Below are 17,033 nucleotides of genomic sequence, written 5' to 3'. Positions count from 1 at the left end.
TGCTTTGGTGCCTTCTGGCACGGTGAGAGGAGGCATTTGGGAGAGCAGAAGAGCAGGATCTGAGGCACAAGCTGGCCATGTCCTCAGGCCCAGGGTGGCACCAGGCTCCCCAGTCTCCTTCTGCCCGTGCCAGTGCCAGCCCTGTGGCTGCAGCTCTGAGCACAGTCACAGCATGTGCCCTGGCTCAGTGCCCAGCCTCTGCACCCTGGGGAGAGTCTGGGCTGTGGCTGCAGCCCTCTGCCATCCTCGGGCTGGGCAGAACATCAAGCTTGCATTCCTTCCCAGCAGCTGTGCCCATCAGAGAAGGTCCAAAAGGATTCCAAAGGCTTGGAAGGGCCACCTGGTTGGGAAAATCCACCCTATTTGCCAGTGTGCCCTGGGGCAAAGCACCCTCGGGTGGGCAGCTACAGCACCTCTGCACACCCAAAGCACACAGAGAACCTGAACACTGCAGCTGTCCCAGCAGAGCATCCATCCCAAAATGTTCCTGGGAGCAATCCCCGACCCTAGCTGTCCCAGCAGAGCATCCATCCCAAAAAGTGTCTGTGTCTGTCACTCCCAGCCTGGGAGCAATCCCTGACCCCGTGCTGCACCCAGCCTGAGTCCACCCCAGTCTGATGGGACTGCAGATCCTGGCCCAGCTCACAACTGGCCAGCCTTGCTACGGTTCTGCCAGGCCAGCAGCAGCACCACGAGGTCCCGGGGGCTGTGTGGCCCCTCGTGCCCTCGCCGTGGCCCCTCACAGACTGGGCAGGTTGCTCATCATGCTGGAGTTGCTGGACAGAGGCGCCCTGGGCCGCGCGTTCCAGGCCACGGAGCTGCGGAAGCTGTCGCGGCCGCGCAGGGAGCTCTCCGTGGAGGAGCCGGAGTTGATGTCCGAGATGGCCACGCAGCTGCCGGGCCCGCAGAGCCCGGCCCTGAGGCAGCAGCAGCACAGCAGGCTCCCCACGGCGCGGCGAACCTCCACGCTGCGCAGGGAGTAAATGACGGGATTGACCCCCGAGTTGAGCAGCGCCAGGGCCAGCGTCCAGTCCAGGCTGTGCAGGTGGCTGCAGGCCCCCGTGTCACAGAACACGTCAAAGAGCAGCAGGACAAACAGGGGGCTCCAGCAGAGGATGAAGGCCCCCAGGATCATCAGCACCGTCTTCAGCAAGCGCAGCGAGCGCCGGCGGCCGTGCCGGGAGCAGGTTTGCCTGGAGCTGGCCTGCACCAGGTGGAAGATGGAGATGTAGAGCCCGATGATGCCCAGCAGGATGATGCTGAACATCACCACCGAGAAGAGGATGTAATTCTTGGAGTAGAGCGGCAGGAGCACGGAGCAGGCCTGGAAATCACAGAGGCAGTTCCAGCCCAGCAGCGGGAGCAGCCCGATGACGAGGGCCAGCAGCCAGCAGGCCACGATGAGGCCGCGCAGGCGCAGGGTCTTGCTGGCCTCGTTCTCCGCGATGGGCCTCACCATGGCACTGTAGCGCTCCACGGCCGTCACCAGCAGGCTGAAGGTGGAGGCGGCCAAGGCGATGAAGAGGATGCCCTCCCTCAGGAACCAGAGCTGCGGGGACAGCTGGAAGGTCTTGCTGCCCGACAGGCAGAGGTTGCAGAGGTAGGCGATGCCCGCCAGCAGGTCGCTGAGGGTGATGCTGGCGATGCAGGAGTAGACCCAGCGCCGGCCCCGCAGGCAGCGCAGCACGGCCAGCAGCACCAGCAGGTTCTCCAGGATGATGAGGCAGCTGATGATGGCGAAGGCCATGCGGAGCGGCCCCATGCCCTCGTCGCCGGAGGGCCGGGTGGTGAGCTTGCCTGAGAAGTTGTAGTGCTGCAGGATGATGTTCACGTTCCTCGTGGCGGCCAGCTGCAGGCAGGAGGATTTTGTGCCCAGCAGCTGGGCAGAGTCCAGGGGGAGGAGCAGGGAGTGGTTCACCAGCCAGCCCAGCACTGGAGCAGCCATCTTCTGAGCCTGGGACAGCACTCAGGGGATGCTCGGTGCTGGAAGGGGTCGGGTGCAGAGCAGAGCCTCTGTCTGAGGGCTGGAGCAGCTGTGAGGCTGAACCCAGCCCTGCTCAGTGGAGGTGAGAGTCAGAGCCCTGTCAGCCAGCCCTGCAGCACTGGAAGAGCAAGGGGAGAGGAGGGTGAGGTGTTTTGTAAGTCCACCCATGAACATGGGCTTCCTGTTGTTTAATAAAGTTTCCTGTTGTGACTGACAGCATTGACATCTCTTCTAACAGCTCTCATCATTTCTTGGTAAGGGTCTGATTATTCTCAGCTTTGCTGTGGTTGTGAAGGTGTGACATGAAAGAAGAAACGTGCCAGGGTTGGAGCAGGCTGCGTCAAACGGGCCAACACCTTGATGGGTGGGGTCTGGGGGGCCGAACAGATCCAAGTGCTGGTGAAAGCACCCAGACAGCTTGAGACACAAAGTGCTTTGCTTGCTGTGCTGCTCAGCTCACCCCTGAGCCTGAGAGAGCCACTGCTGCCCTGTGCCATGCTCAGATTCCTCCTTCAGAGGAAGATCCATGCTGTCACTGCACGGGCCCAGCTCCTGCCACTCTCTCAGAACACATCCAGACACATCCATCCTGTCTGTGCAGCAGCTCCTGGCACCTGTGGGGCTGCAGCTGAGCCTCAGCCCCTCCACTCCAAAGGAAACCAGTTGCTCCAAGCTGAGCACGTGCCCTGGCACTCCTGCTACACCTTCAACTCACCAAGCACCTGCTAGAGACGGGTCAGGATCCTCCCACAGGCAGGGAAGGAGGCAAAAAAAAACCTTTGAGGAGGCACAGAGTGCTGAGACCAGAACCAAGGAATGAGAGCGTGGCTGAAATGCTAATTTCCAGCATTGGCCTAATCCCTTATGTTGGCAAAACTCAACAGGAGAGCCTTGGAACGTGCTATTCCCAACTGTGGCTGGGAATTTGCCTTTGGACTCACCTGGCATGGCTTGTGGGAGGCTCTTGCTGCCCGAGGGAGGTTCAGCAGTGCTCTGCAGCTCCTCGTCTGAGGCCCAGCATGGTGCAGGTAGCGGGGACAGCTCCTCGTGCAATATAAGTGTGGCTTCTACCTATCAAAGTGAAAAAAGGGGAAGTTACACCATCAACCACATTTCTGTGCAGGGTGGACCCCACCCAAATCAGCTTCGGAGTGGCTGAGATGAAAGAAAAGCAGGGCGTCTTTTAACTCAGCAGAAGCTGTGCCCTGCTGCCCCTGGGCTCTGCCTCCAACTGGAAGCCATGGAGATGTCCCCAGGCTGAGAGCCAAGAGCAGTGAGCTCTCCCCTCAGCAGGGAGCTGTCCAGGGAGCCCATCCATCCCTGCATGGATTGATCCCAGCCCGAATGGCAGCAAAGACAGGAGGAAAATGCAAAGGAGGCTCCTGCAGGAAGCCACGTGCAAGCAAGAGTGGCTCTCACCAAAAGCTGAGGGCTCCATCCTCCACCTTCACCCTTTCAGCTGGGGTTTTGGCCTTTTCTATCAGCAGTGGGGAAAGAAGCTCACAGTGATAAGGTCAGCAGATGACCCGAGATTGAAGGAGCAGAAATCAGCAGGAAGGATGGGCCACGAGTGCAGGGCTGCATGATCAGCACCAGGAGCTCACTGCCAAACCCTCCCCAGAGCCCTGGAATCCAAAGGGGCAGAGTGACCCTGGCACATCACCCCTGTCCACTCCGTCCAGGACGGAGCTGGTGGAATGTGGGAAATGGATTTGTTGAGAGTTTTTAGGGCTTGATTTTGGGAAATGGATTTGTAGAGTTTTTAGGGCTTCATAGAAAGTTCTGAGTCTCTGGGTCTGGGTTATCTCTGGGTCAGGAAAAGGGTATTGTCCAATGTTCCTGAAAGGTCAGAGGATGGAGAAACTTGCCTTGTCAGGGGCTCTAAGCAGCTTCTCCAAGAGCTGGCAATGTGTGAGGAGTCTCAGAGATTCCTGAGAGATCTGTGGAGAGGATGGGGCAGGCAAACCCTTTTGAGTCGAGGCAGATGAGCTGCTGGGACAGCTTGACCCCCTCACCCTTGGTGTTCAGGTTCTCTGGACCAGCAAAAGATCGAAGGATCTTCCTAAAAAATGCCCCTTCCACAAACACATCCATGACTGGGGGCTAATGGGGTCTGAGCCCCACATGAAGAAGAATTCCTGCTCTGCCTTGTCCCCCTTGCCCTCTGCACAGCCCCAGTCTGAGCAGGATCTTGGCCCTTCTCCTCTGCTGCCAGCCCAGTTCAGATGTTCTCTCTTTGAACCAAGTGGGGAAAGAAGCTCACAGTGATAAGGTCAGCAGATGACCCGAGATTGAAGGAGCAGAAATCAGCAGGAAGGATGGGCCACGAGTGCAGGGCTGCATGTTCAGCACCAGGAGCTCACTCCTGGTGAGCAGGGGAGGGACACCCCCTCCTGCAAGGTTTTCCATCTTTTCCTTCAGATCAGAGCCATAATCTGCCTGGAACTGCCTGGTGGCCCTGAGTGCTGGGCTGGGAAGGGCCAGGGGAGGCACGGGGGACACCTGAAGCCCCATGGACCTGCTCCAGTTCCTTGCCTAAAGCAGCTATTGATGGATGCTGAGATGAGGCTCCTCAGCAGAGAAGCCCTGGAACCCTCCAGAGGTCAACAGGAAGGCCAAAATACCTTGACCTCAGAGAGAGGAACTTGTCTGCAGTCAGAGAGGAGCAGGAGAGCAGCTCAGCTCCCTGTGCCATGGCCTGTCCCTCCTCTCCTGGGGCTGCTGCTCCCAGGAGGGTTTCCAGCCACAAGTAACTGCAGGGCAAAGGCAGAAAGGTACAAACACAAGATAAAATATCGATGATTCCTCTTGAGGTTTTCCTGCTGTGCTGCTGCACCGTCCTGATTAAAGCCTGTGTTTTCAGATATGATTTAAAACACCAAAACATGGGTTCAGCTCTGTGGAGAGATGTGTCAGGCAGACCCCAGGCTGGCTCATGGACATCAGGCACCCACATTTCTGTCCCACATCTCTCCCTGCCCATGCACCCCTCCTGTCCCCTCTGCATGGCCCCAAGGCATCCACTTGCAGGTGTTTTTCTGCTCCAGGAAGGGTGGAGCAGGCTTGGTTTAAAAATGACTGATCACTGGCAGTTGAGTGGTTGCACTTCCCCGCTTTGGTCTTCTCTTTTGGTCTTCTCTATTGCAGAGCAGCACTTCCCACATCCCAGTCCCCAGGCTGGCAGGAGGCTTTGGCCCCAGAGGAGCCAAGAAGAGCCAGGAAGGCCCCTCTGACCTGGGCTGACCCAAACCCTGCAGATTTGACTTTTCACAGTGCTCAAAAACCATCCCAGGCGCAGCTGATGTCCCCTTTAATTTAAATTGGCTGGGGTGATGGTGGGTCTCTGTAGGAAAGAGGCTCTGCAGAGCATCTCTCAAAGGAAAACGAGAATATGAAAGAGCAAGTTTCAGGATTGTCTCCTCACTAACGACTTTAAATGGCCAAGATTTTCTGATTTTTTTTTAAAGTGGCTTTTTTTTAGAACCTTGCATTTCCTTAGGCCAAAAACATTAAACAGAAAGTGTGAGAGAAATATGAAATCACACCTCAAAACCACCAGAGATCACCTTTCTCTTGCTGCCAGCACCCCCTGAGGCTGTGACTGAGCTGTGCCAGGCTCTGCCTGCCCCATCCTTTCCACCCTGGGCTATCACCCATCAATGCCAGCCGGGGGCACGTGGGCACTGAGCAAGCCAGGCCAGAGATGCCCTGATTAGCCCAATCAGCCCTTTGCACATGGTTTCCTGGCTGCTGGGCACAGCTGCCTGCAGCTATAAAACCAACTCCTGGCCACAGGGAAAAACTCAGGACTTGCACCCAGCCGTGCAGAGATGTGCCAGCCCCAGGCAGTGCCAGCCCTGCTGCTCCTGCTCTGCTGCCCCTGGGCCAGTGCCAGTGAGTCAGGGCCTTGCTGGGGGTGAGCTGGCTCCTTTGGGGCTCTCAGCAGCCCCTGGCTCACGCCGTGCTGGGGTGTCTTGCAGGTGCTGTGCGGGGTGGGATCGTGGGGGGCCACGAGGCGCGGCCCCACTCGCACCCCTACATGGCGTTCCTGAAGATAGCAGAGCTGGGGAGCTGTGGGGGCTTCCTGGTGGCCCCTGACTGGGTGATGTCAGCTGCACACTGCATGGGGTGAGTATTGATGCAGGGGTTTAATCTCTTTCTGTCTCTCAGAGCCCGGGAGCTCCTTCCCTGGAGCAATTTTGGAGCAGGTCCCTCCTGTGCTGGGCAGCTCTCTCCACCTGTGTGCCAAAATGAGGTGGGGAGGGGGTGACACCCAGCCCGATTTCCCCTTTCCCCCTCCTTCTGCCATGGCCAGGAATACCACAGTCATCCTGGGGGCTCACAACATCCACGAGCCAGAGAAAACCCAGCAGGTCCGGGGAGTCCTCAAGTACCACGAGCACCCTGAGTACAACCCCAGCACGGTGGAAAACGACATCATGCTGCTGCAGGCAAGGAGTTCTGAGGGGACAGAGGGGCTCTGGGGCCACCAGGGGCTGGGCAGGGCTCGTCCTAGCTGTCAGCTCCTTCTCCAAAGCTGCTCCTGCCCAAGGTGCTGGAGGCTGGCAGGGCTGGGAGGGACCTGGGAAGGAGCCATGAGCAGGGTTGGAGCCTCATGTGGCTCTCACAGCAGCTCCCTGGGCCTGCTAGACCCTGCCTGTCTCTGCAGAGTGAGTGTCCTGCTCACAGGACGCTCTCTCAACCCCCTGCTTTCCCCCAGCTGACATCAAAGGTCACTCTCAATGAGTACGTCCAGCCCATCGCCCTGCCCAGGACGGGCAGCGACCTCCCCACGGGCACCAAGTGCACGATTGCAGGCTGGGGGCTGATCGACGAGGACAGGGCCACCAACAAGCTCTTTGAGACCAAAGTGTCCATCTACAGCCGCAGGAAATGCACCCTCTTCTACCCCCACCTGGACTCTGGCATGGTGTGTGCAGGCAGCTTCCACCAGCTGAAGGATTCCAGCCAGGTACGGGGGGCACAGGGGCTGCTCTGGGAGCAGGAGCTGCTGCAGGAGCAGCTCCCAGGGCAGCTGACAGGAATTTGATCACAGTTCTGGCTCTCTGGATGTCCTGACACCAGCCACAGCCCCTGCCCAGCTCACCCCAGCTCACCCCAGCTCACCAGCCCAGGGCAGCCCCCCCAGCTGGGTGGGATGTGGGGCATGAACGGAGCCCCAGGGCAGGGAGGGACCAGGGGTAAATCTGTTACCACAGGAAAATGACCTCTAAAATCAATCTCATCTCTCCCCAGGGAGATTCTGGTGGGCCCCTGGTGTGCAATAAAGTGGCACAAGGCATTGTTTCCTTTGGCTACGACTCCCCACCCGGGGTCTACACCCGCATCTCCAACTACCTGCCCTGGATCAAGAAAGTCATGAAGAAGTAGTGGCAGTGGCAGCACTTTCTCCAGCTCTGGTGTGGCCCTGGACACTGCAAGAGCTTCCTTCCTGCCCCTGCTGAAGGCTCAGCTCCCTCCTGTCTCCTCGGGAACCCAAAAGGCTTGATCAGTGCACACCCTTCACTCTGTCCTGGAGTCTGTCCCTTCCTGTCTCAGGGCTGTGCTAACCCCCCTGGCAGAAGCAGAGATGGCCCAAAAAGAGGCTGTGCCACAAGAAACCCCACTTCCTTCAGAGATAAAACCCTGTTCCTGCTTGAACCTCGCTGCACTTGAAGTAAACTCAAAGCTGCACCTCCCAGCGTGTGTTGTGTTCTTGTGGCCTTGCCACAGAGAGAAATGGTTAAATCACATTTAACAGGAGGGAGGCTCTGGCTGCTGCCCTGGGAGGCTGCAGGGACAGCAGCAATCACAGCTCTGCATCCTCACTCAGGGGAGAAATCAGAAACAAGAGCTAGGCTTGCCTTTAATGGGGTCACGGGGACTGGGGTCACAGGGATGAGGAGCGTGCTGCAGGAGAGAAACTGCCCAGGTGAAAATGGGAAGAACGAGGGGCACACACTCCCTCCACCAGTTTGAGTGGGGTGCCACCCTCCTGGGAGCTTGGGCAGCAGGGGTTGGGCACCATCAGTGCCCAGGGCTCTGGGGGTGTTGGCATGAGCAGTGCCCAGGGCTCTGAGGATGTTGGACATGAGCAGTGCCCAGGGCTCTGGGGGTGTTGGGCATCAGCAGTGCCCAGGGCTCTGGGGGTGTTGGCATGAGCAGTGCCCAGGGCTCTGAGGATGTTGGACATGAGCAGTGCCCAGGGCTCTGGGGGTGTTGCTCTCTGCAGAGTGAAGCTGTTCCCTCTGAGGAGCTGCAGCCCTGGCACAGAGCAGCGAGGGCACAGCTGGCACAGTGAGGGCACGGCTGGCACAGCGAGGGCACGGCTGGCACAGTGAGGGCACGGCTGGCACAGCGAGGGCACGGCTGGCACAGCGAGGGCACAGGGCACTGCAGGCTGCTCTCCCCGAGCTGCAGGAGCTGCACTGCTGCAGGGAGCTGTGCACTGGGCCCTGGGTGCAGGCAGGTGGCTGCTGGCAGCAGGACAGGGCTTTGGGATGGCAGAGAGGAGGCACAGCCCAGGTCCCGCTGTCACACCCGGGCTCTGCAGCCACAGCCCTCCCCATTTCTGCAGGGCAGGAACACAAAAAGGCCTGAACTGAAGGGCTGCTGAAGGCCCTGGGTTCACAGCAGTGCCTGACCCCAAAGGCACTCCCTCCTTTCCTGCCTGCAGGGCCCGGCTGGGTCCCTGGAGAGGGCAGGGGCAGTCCTGGCTGCTGGCACATCCCTGTGCCCCGAGCAGCCCAAACCTCTCCCTCCAGCTGGGTGATGCCAAAGCTGTCCCCACACAGGGGATGTTTTCAGACAGATCCTGCACTGGAGTCTGGGCTTCCTCCCGTGCCTGCCCCAGGCTGCTCCCTGAGCCCTCAGCTCTTCCTTGCAGCTCGTTTCTGGTGGCAGCTCTTGGGTACAGAGAGAGCCAAGAGTCCCCAGGGGGAGGTGATGGGGACAGATTAAATAAAGTTGGTTTATCTAAAATTCATCACCAACCTTTATTCAATATATTAGTAAAATATTATAACATATAAATATAAAATATAAATATAAATATAAATATAAATATAAATATAAATATAAATATAAATATAAATATATTATTGTCTATTGTTATTAATTATTATAAAATACAATTCAACAACACACTGAATCATATTTCATAATACATATTCACAATCACACTTCTCTTCCAAAATTTTTCATCAGAAAGAAAAAGCTATAACTAATAATCTCATTACTAACATTACCTTAACAATTCCTAACCACAAACGACAATCTCATCAATTTTACCATCAAAATATTCAAACTTTACAACAACAACTTAACCTTAATAGCAATAATACTCATTCAATAATTATTACATAACCTTAAAAAAATTTAAATTAAAAACTTTTTTTTCCCATAATTAGAGTTCCAAGAATTAGCTCTGGTGAATGAGTGAGTGCAGAAGTCCCTGGCAGGGGTGAGGATGTTCTGTGATGTCAGGAGGAGACTTTGTCAGTTGGTTTGTGGTGGGAAAAACCAGCGGGGAATTTTAAATACACAAAACCAGTCTGCAGTCCAGGGGAAGCGAGCCTGCCCTGCCCTCGTGGGGGCAGAGGAAGGTTTCCCCAGCCCAGCCTGGATTTCTGCTCACAGATCCCGCAGGTTCTTGCCCGGGATGAAGGGAAGCTGTGTCGGCTGTGCCCCAGCAGCCAGGCTGCCCTGCTGGAGGGTCCCTGCTTGGGCTGCTGCTCTCAGCTGCTATCGCCTCAGAAATCTGCAAGCCAACAGCCTGAGCTGCTTATCTGTGCTTTGTGGATCTCTGTCACGTCAGGCTTTTCCTTGAAGCTCCAGCTGCTGCAGGCTTTGCACGAGAATGGCAACGTGTAGCTTCAGCTGGGGTTTGCCCAGTTGGCACGGGAGGCAGAGGGGAAGGCAGATTTACTGGCAGTGAGGGCAGCAGGGCAGCCTCAGCCCGTTTCGTCACAGGTGAGCTGTGGATCTGCAAGGTTTGCTGTCCCTGTGAAATCCCGGAATGGTTTGGGCTGGAAGGGCCCTTAGGGGTCATCTCATTCCACCCCTGGACACCTTCCCCTGTCCCAGGCTGCTCCCAGCCCTGCCCAGCCTGGCCTTGGGCACTGCCAGGGATCCAGGGGCAGCCACAGCTGCTCTGGGAATTCCATCCCAGCCCCTGCCCGCCCTCCCAGGGAAGGATTTCTTCCCAGCATCATCAGTGCCATATAAATATACATCTACATCTACATCTACATCTACATCTACATCTACATATACATATACATATACATATACATATAATATTATAAACACATCCATGGCAATTTTGCTCCATTAGCCAAGAGTGCAGCTACTGAGGGAGAGCAGGAGGGTCCTCACCTGCCACTGCACAGCCTTTAGTGGTGCCTCACGTTTGAGCTTTTCTATTTTTCAGATCCTGTGCTGCTTTAGTGTGTGGGTCTGGGTTCACATGAGGGGATGGTGAGCTCTGTGCACAGAGCAGGGAGACAAAACAATTCCTGCTCTAGCTGGGGACCAAGGACAAAGGATCCAAATCTCAGGCCCAAAAGCACAAACAACGTGGGCTGAAAGAAGGGTGGGACTGCATGGGCTGGAGCTGGAATTGGACAATTAACCCCAATAAGCAAATGGAACAGAACTGATTAAAGTGAGAGACACAAAATGAGCAGGTGTCCATTTTGTGACCATTTTGGTTCATCTTGGGTGCAGCCCTGGCTGGGCTCTTGTGCTGCCCAAGGTGGATCCATTGAGGCCTCCTAATAAATCCCTGCTTTATTAATTAACTCTGTCTATTCTCTGTTCTAGGGCAGCCTGCACAAGGCATCATTAGAACGGATGGAACTGATGCATCAGGTGAAAGAAATCATGTGGGGTTTGTGATAAAAATCAAGAGGGTTTGCAAGAATAGAAGCTGCAAGGGAAGAGCTCGCTGGAAGTCAGAGGTGAGGGTGGGTGCATGGCCCACAGCTTCCAGAAAAAACACGAAGTTCTAAAATTGGCTCTGGCTTTAGAAGGACGTCAGATCCCTCAGATCAGACCCATGATGGAGGTGGGTTGATGCCCAAAGCCAAGACTGCCTGAATTCCCCTCTCACACTGCTGAGACATGCAACTTGTGGAGAGATTCTTCAGATGTGTCTGCCTCCTGTGGTTTCCTGGAGTCTGGTGTCAGGCTATAAAACCTTGCTGGGAGCAGGACGAGACCCCAGGAGCTGCCCCACCTCGAAGGGATCCGCAGAAGGCTGTGATGGAGCACCTGCTGCCCCTCCTGCTGCCCCTCCTGATGCTGATGTGCCCCCCAGTCAGCAGCAGTAAGTAGAGTGGGCTGGAGGAGAGGGATGGGGAAGGATGAATCTCAACCTGTGCCCTCCAGAAACCTCATCCTCAGCCCCATCCATTGCAGATTATCCCTGGAAGTGGAAGGAGAGAGGAGGAGACGCCAAGGCACCCCCCAGGACATCCCCCACACCCTACCTGGCCTTTCTGCAGGGGAAGGACAACCACTCCTGTGGAGGCTTCCTGGTGGCTCCTGGCTGGGTGGTGACAGCAGCTCAGTGCCTCGTGTAAGTCCTTGCTGTGCCCACAGGGCACCTGCAGAGAGGTGGCTGCCCCTCCAGGGCCTGGGGACCCCCCTTCCATGAGGGGAGCCCTCAGCTGGCTCTGTCCTGGCGGGCAGGGCAGGGCAGGGCACAGCCCTGAGCCCCATCTCCCTCCCCAGCCCACCCTCAGATATTTACCCTGATTTTTTCCCCCTCTTTGACTCTTTTTTTTTTGCCAGATGTCAGCAATGGGAGGTCAGGGTGGCTCCTTCCCTGACCTGCTCTCAGGCTTTGTCCTTTCTGCCCCCAGCTGGATTGTTGGCACAATTATTTCCTATGGAATAATATTCCTGAGGATACTCCAGCTGCTTGCCCAGCCCTTTTCCACCCCCCAGCTGGGGTGTGGCTGGGCAGGAGGGCTTTTCCAGGTGTGCACAGCCCTGGGTGTGGCTCCCACAGAGCTCAGGGCTGCCAGCTCTGCCCCGTGCCAGTGCCAGGCTTGGGGCCAGTGCCACACCTGGGCAGCAAAAGGGAGGAGCCTGGAGGCCTGAGCCTCACCTGGGAGACTGGCAGGGACTCCTGCACACACCCAAGGTCCTTTCCAACCCTCCTGAGGCAGCACTTTCTGCAGGTGCTGTAAAGGACAGAGAAATATCCTGAAATATCCTGAATATCCAGGCTCCTGGACACCAGTTTAGAAGCCCCTGGACTTCCATGGGGCTGTGGAGCCCAGAACAAGCAGCAGTATTGGATCACATGTGCCCAGTTTGAGGTCTGGGCACTGAGATAAAGGAGATAAAGGAGAGATAAAGGAGCCCTTGCAGAGCTCTGGTCTGTCAGGTGGGAGCTTGCTCTGCTCTTGGCTGGGCAGGTTCACTGGCAGAGCTCCTTGCTCCCACCATTCTTCTCTAAAAGTGCTGGATAAAAGCTTTTGTGCATAGGGAATATCCATATACACTGTACTGTGTAATTGCACTCTGCTGGGAGACGAACCTCAGTGTCCCCAGGTGAGACAGGGACAAGCTGGTGACACCCCTGTGCTTGATGTCACCAGGCACAAACCTCTGACTGTCATCCTGGGAGCCCACACGCTGCCAAGGAGAGAGGAAAGCTGGCAAACCTTCCAGGTGAAGGAGTACCACTGCCACCCGGGCTTCAGGAGCCCCAAGGAGGGGAATGACATCCTGCTGCTGAAGGTAACCTGGCGTGCAGGGCTGAGCTGCAGCCTGGAGGGGACAGCGGGTCACAGGTGGCCTCATCTCTGTGCCTTCTGTCCCCTTGCCCAGCTGAATGGCAATGCCACCAGCAACGGCCACGTCAGGCCCATCTCCTTTGAGAGATCCAAAGTTCGGGGTGGGACGGAGTGCAGCGTGGCTGGCTGGGGCCACAGGACAGCCACTGTCACCATCATCAGGCAGAGGGACTGCCTCAGCCACTACCCAGGCCTGGCTGACAACCTGATCTGTGGGCGCAGCAGATCCCCCAGGGTCCCTGAAAAGGTCAGTGTGCTCAGGGAGGAGGAGGAGGGGGAGGTTTGAGCCAGGGACAAAGCACAAGGAGAAGAGGATCCTTGTCTTCTCCCATGGCAGAGGACCTGGGAGTCCCAGCCATGGCTTGGCCAGAGGGGTTCACCCTGAGCCTCGCTGTTGGACTGAGTGTGTTTTATATCTGGAGCCAGCAGAAGGGCAGAAATAAGTGTCAGTGTGCCCCAGCTGGGTCCCAAACAAAGCTGTCACCTTGTGGAGGCAGAGTTACCCCCATGCACTGAGTCCAGGCTCCTGCTGGGGAAATCCTGCCCTGATGTTTGCAGCCCCCCTCCTTCCCTGCAGGTCCCAGCACTGATCTCTCTCCTCTTTTTCACAGGGTGATGCTGGGGATCCTCTGGTCTGCAACAACAAAGCCTTTGGCATCTTCTCCTACAGGCACAACAACTGGCCTGGCTTCTACACACACATTGCTCCTTTCCTCCCCTGGGCCAACAGTGTCATGAAGTCCTCGTGACCCTGCTGCCCCTGCAGAGCTCACCCTCCAGAGCCCTGTCCTCACCAGCTTCCCCTTCCTTTCTCCCTGGAAACCTCTGCCACTGCTCCTCGGGGGTGTGGCAAGGAGCTCTCCATGGCCAGGCCGAGCTGTGCCCGTGCTGGGCTGGCACAGAGGGGTGCCCATGCTGGGTTTGTCCCCTGGGCACGCTGGGCTCCTGCAGTGCTGCCCTGGCTCAGCCCTCTGCGGCTCCAGCTCTGGAGGGGAGGCAGCAGCACAGCCCAGAGGGGTGCCAGCAGCTGAGGGGTGTCTGGAACCCTCAGGGGATGCACGAGGAGATCAGAGGGATGCAAAGAGCAGCCTGGCATTTGTGCCATGTCTGGGTGTCCCCTGCCCAAGCCCTGGGCTGCAGGGGTGCCCAGGCTCCAAGGAGAACACTTCCAGAGCTTCACTACTGCTGTCCCTCCCTCTGACACCTGCTGCCTCCTCTCTCCCCTCTCCTGTAGCTCCAGTGTTGTAAGAAACATGAAAACAATAAATCTCATCAGCATTTGAAAGCCTTTTTCCTGGTGCAGTCTGGATTTCTCTGGGCCCCTGGCTGCAGTGCTGAGCAGCTCAGGAGAAAGGCACAGCTCCAAGAGCTGAATGCCAGGCTGGAGGTTTCTACCCCAAGCAATGGCCTCCCTTTTCTGCCCTCCAAACCTCCAGAACAGAGGTGCAGTCTGGATTTCAGGGCAGGGGCTCTCCTCACTCCCTCCAGGGACCTCCAAGCTGGTCCTTGGGGGGGATTTCCTCTCTCCCATCCTCTCCCCCATGGGTCCCTCTCAGTTCTGGCTGCCATTCCACACCAAACCAGCATCTTCCTCCCCCCATGCACCTCTGTCACTCACAGTCTCACTGAGGCACTCTGAGTCATCTTTGGAGTGAAGCTGGCAGCAAAGAGAGCAACCACACAGTCCCACCATGCCCTGACAGTCAGGAAACATTTTATTTCTACGTGTTGTGGGTTAAGGCAAAAATATAAACCCCTGCCTTTTCTACAATAGAGCTTAAAAATATTGCAACCTGAGGAAATTAATCTGGAGATCTGGCAAGAGACCCAGCAGAGAGGAGCTCAAACACTTCCGTCAGATGTTTGGGATTACATCTACAAAAACACATTTCTGGGGAGTGTTTGCCTTTCCTTATGCTCACCTCTGCCCAAAGGTGACTTGTCAGAGGCCATTCCAACATCTGTGGCAGCACTGGATACAAAACACGAGGACAAAGATGTGAAGACTCCAAATATTTTCCAAACCTTATAATTCAAAATGTCTAAAAGTCCCCAGACACCTGCTGCCTCCTCTCTCCCCTCTCCTGTAGCTCCAGTGTTGTAAGAAACATGAAAACAATAAATCTCATCAGCATTTGAAAGCCTTTTTCCTGGTGCAGTCTGGATTTCTCTGGGCCCCTGGCTGCAGTGCTGAGCAGCTCAGGAGAAAGGCACAGCTCCAAGAGCTGAATGCCAGGCTGGAGGTTTCTACCCCAAGCAATGGCCTCCCTTTTCTGCCCTCCAAACCTCCAGAACAGAGGTGCAGTCTGGATTTCAGGGCAGGGGCTCTCCTCACTCCCTCCAGGGACCTCCAAGCTGGTCCTTGGGGGGGATTTCCTCTCTCCCATCCTCTCCTCCGTGGGTCCCTCTCAGTTCTACCCCATCCCAGCTCTGGCTGCCACTCCACACCAAACCAGCATCTTCCTCCCCCCATGCACCTCTGTCACTCACAGTCTCACTGAGGCACTCTGAGTCATCTTTGGAGTGAAGCTGGCAGCAAAGAGAGCAACCACACAGTCCCACCATGCCCTGACAGTCAGGAAACATTTTATTTCTACGTGTTGTGGGTTAAGGCAAAAATATAAACCCCTGCCTTTTCTACAATAGAGCTTAAAAATATTGCAACCTGAGGAAATTAATCTGGAGATCTGGCAAGAGACCCAGCAGAGAGGAGCTCAAACACTTCCGTCAGATGTTTGGGATTACATCTACAAAAACACATTTCTGGGGAGTGTTTGCCTTTCCTTATGCTCACCTCTGCCCAAAGGTGACTTGTCAGAGGCCATTCCAACATCTGTGGCAGCACTGGATACAAAACACGAGGACAAAGATGTGAAGACTCCAAATATTTTCCAAACCTTATAATTCAAAATGTCTAAAAGTCCCCAGGTCACTCACCTGACTAAGAAAAGCTGCAGCTGAGCAGAGTTATCAGTGGTTTTTGCTGTGGGTGATGTTGCACAAGGAAAGCACCTCGAGCACGTTTCTGCTGAGTTTTCCATGCCCAGAGTGCCCTCTTTGGGTTGGCAGCAGGGTGTGTTCTTCAAGGTTCTGTCTCTGAGCAACTTCCAAACTGATCCAATAAAAGTCACCTCCTCCAGTTTGGAAGCAAATTGATGGCTGAGCTGAGGAAAGGCACCTCTTGCCCCCTGGGTTCTTTACATCATTTATTCTGCCCTGAATCAAGGGTTGCAAAGCTGACATTGAGCAGAGATTTTTTTTATTTTCTGTTGAGGATTCTGCCAAATCCTGCCCAGAAGAATTTCCCATCCTGTGCAAAGATCCTGTCACCTCTTGGGGAGCTGGAGACCAAAGGCCTGAGTCACTGGGAGGGAGGAAGGGAACCAGCAGAGCAGGAGAGACCTGTCTTTGGGGAGCTCCATCAAAACCCCGTTGATTTCCCTGGCCAGCAGCTACAGATCCTCACCTGAGATGAAGGGAGGAGCAGCTCCAGGAGCAGCTCCAGGAGCAGGGCACAGGACAAAGGGCAGCCCTGGGCAGAGCTGAGCTCCCTCACCAGCCACATCCTCACCCAGCTCAGCAGCTGGGCTTACCCAGAAGCTCCACACAGCCCAAGTGTGGAGTCTTTGTCACACAGTCCGGCCACAAAAACTCTTCAAAAGCCATGACTTCTCCACCCACAGCGGTGGAGATGGTGCAAAAATTGCCTGTGGAGGCTCAACTTCCTGGTCAGGCTGCATGGCAGGAGATAAAGCAGCTGGAGGACAATTATGCCAAAGTGGTATCACTGGAGAGCACACAGGAAGCAGCCTGGGGTAGGACAAGCCCTGGCTGAGCCCAGGGCTCAAGAAGCTCCTGACAGAAATGTTCCAACAGCAGCTGCCATTCCACAGGCCAAGCTGCTCCTGAGCTGCACATCAGCTTCAGAGCCCTGTGTGGGATCAGGATAACACACAAAGAAACCTGGGGTAGGGGAGGGAGGCTTTATATTCCTGCTTTATAAATTCCACATGGCACTTTACTTCTGTGGTGGGCAGGTATTTCCCTCTCTTCCCCAGAGGGCAAAGGGAATGCTCAAAGGAAAGAGTTTCCTCCTGCTGGGAGGATGATGGCTGTCCAAGGGCAAAGCAAATCCCAAACTCTCTCTTCTTTGCCCTTTCCTTGCACAAGGGATTGTTCTTAATGTGAAAAATATGAAAATTGGTTTCCTTCATGCCTGCTTTACCTATGAGCACAGCCCC

General features: G+C 55.8%; 3 protein-coding genes across 3 annotated transcripts; 2 read left to right on the top strand and 1 right to left on the bottom strand.

The window, feature by feature from the left end:
- Nucleotides 1-545: 545 nt before the first annotated feature.
- S1PR4 (sphingosine-1-phosphate receptor 4) lies at nt 546-3,057 on the bottom strand. Its single transcript, XM_039700419.1, has 2 exons — nt 2,926-3,057; nt 546-2,102 (listed from the first exon to the last, which is right to left on the bottom strand). The coding sequence occupies exon 2, from the start codon at nt 1,943-1,945 to the stop codon at nt 740-742; it is 1,206 nt and encodes a 401-aa protein (XP_039556353.1). The 5' UTR covers nt 1,946-2,102; nt 2,926-3,057; the 3' UTR covers nt 546-739.
- Nucleotides 3,058-5,746: 2,689 nt separating this feature from the next.
- Nucleotides 5,747-7,685, top strand: LOC120498085 (mast cell protease 1A-like). Its single transcript, XM_039700410.1, has 5 exons — nt 5,747-5,878; nt 5,965-6,112; nt 6,300-6,435; nt 6,705-6,956; nt 7,241-7,685. Exons 1-5 carry the CDS (start codon nt 5,815-5,817, stop codon nt 7,373-7,375), a joined length of 735 nt encoding a protein of 244 aa, XP_039556344.1. The 5' UTR covers nt 5,747-5,814; the 3' UTR covers nt 7,376-7,685.
- A 3,218-nt stretch (nt 7,686-10,903) lies between these two features.
- Nucleotides 10,904-13,984, top strand: LOC120498103 (granzyme E-like). The gene is given in 6 exon segments (XM_039700456.1): nt 10,904-11,243; nt 11,245-11,312; nt 11,390-11,564; nt 12,595-12,736; nt 12,827-13,039; nt 13,404-13,984. Coding segments are annotated over 6 exon segments (846 nt in total). The 5' UTR covers nt 10,904-11,133; the 3' UTR covers nt 13,542-13,984.
- Nucleotides 13,985-17,033: the final 3,049 nt, after the last annotated feature.

The sequence above is a fragment of the Passer montanus genome, unplaced genomic scaffold (genome assembly GCF_014805655.1).
Source record: "Passer montanus isolate IOZ18808 unplaced genomic scaffold, ASM1480565v1 scaffold140, whole genome shotgun sequence".
NCBI classification, from domain to species: Eukaryota; Metazoa; Chordata; class Aves; order Passeriformes; family Passeridae; genus Passer; species Passer montanus.
Note: the sequence above shows the minus strand (reverse complement) of the source record. Positions and strands in the feature narration are given on the sequence as shown.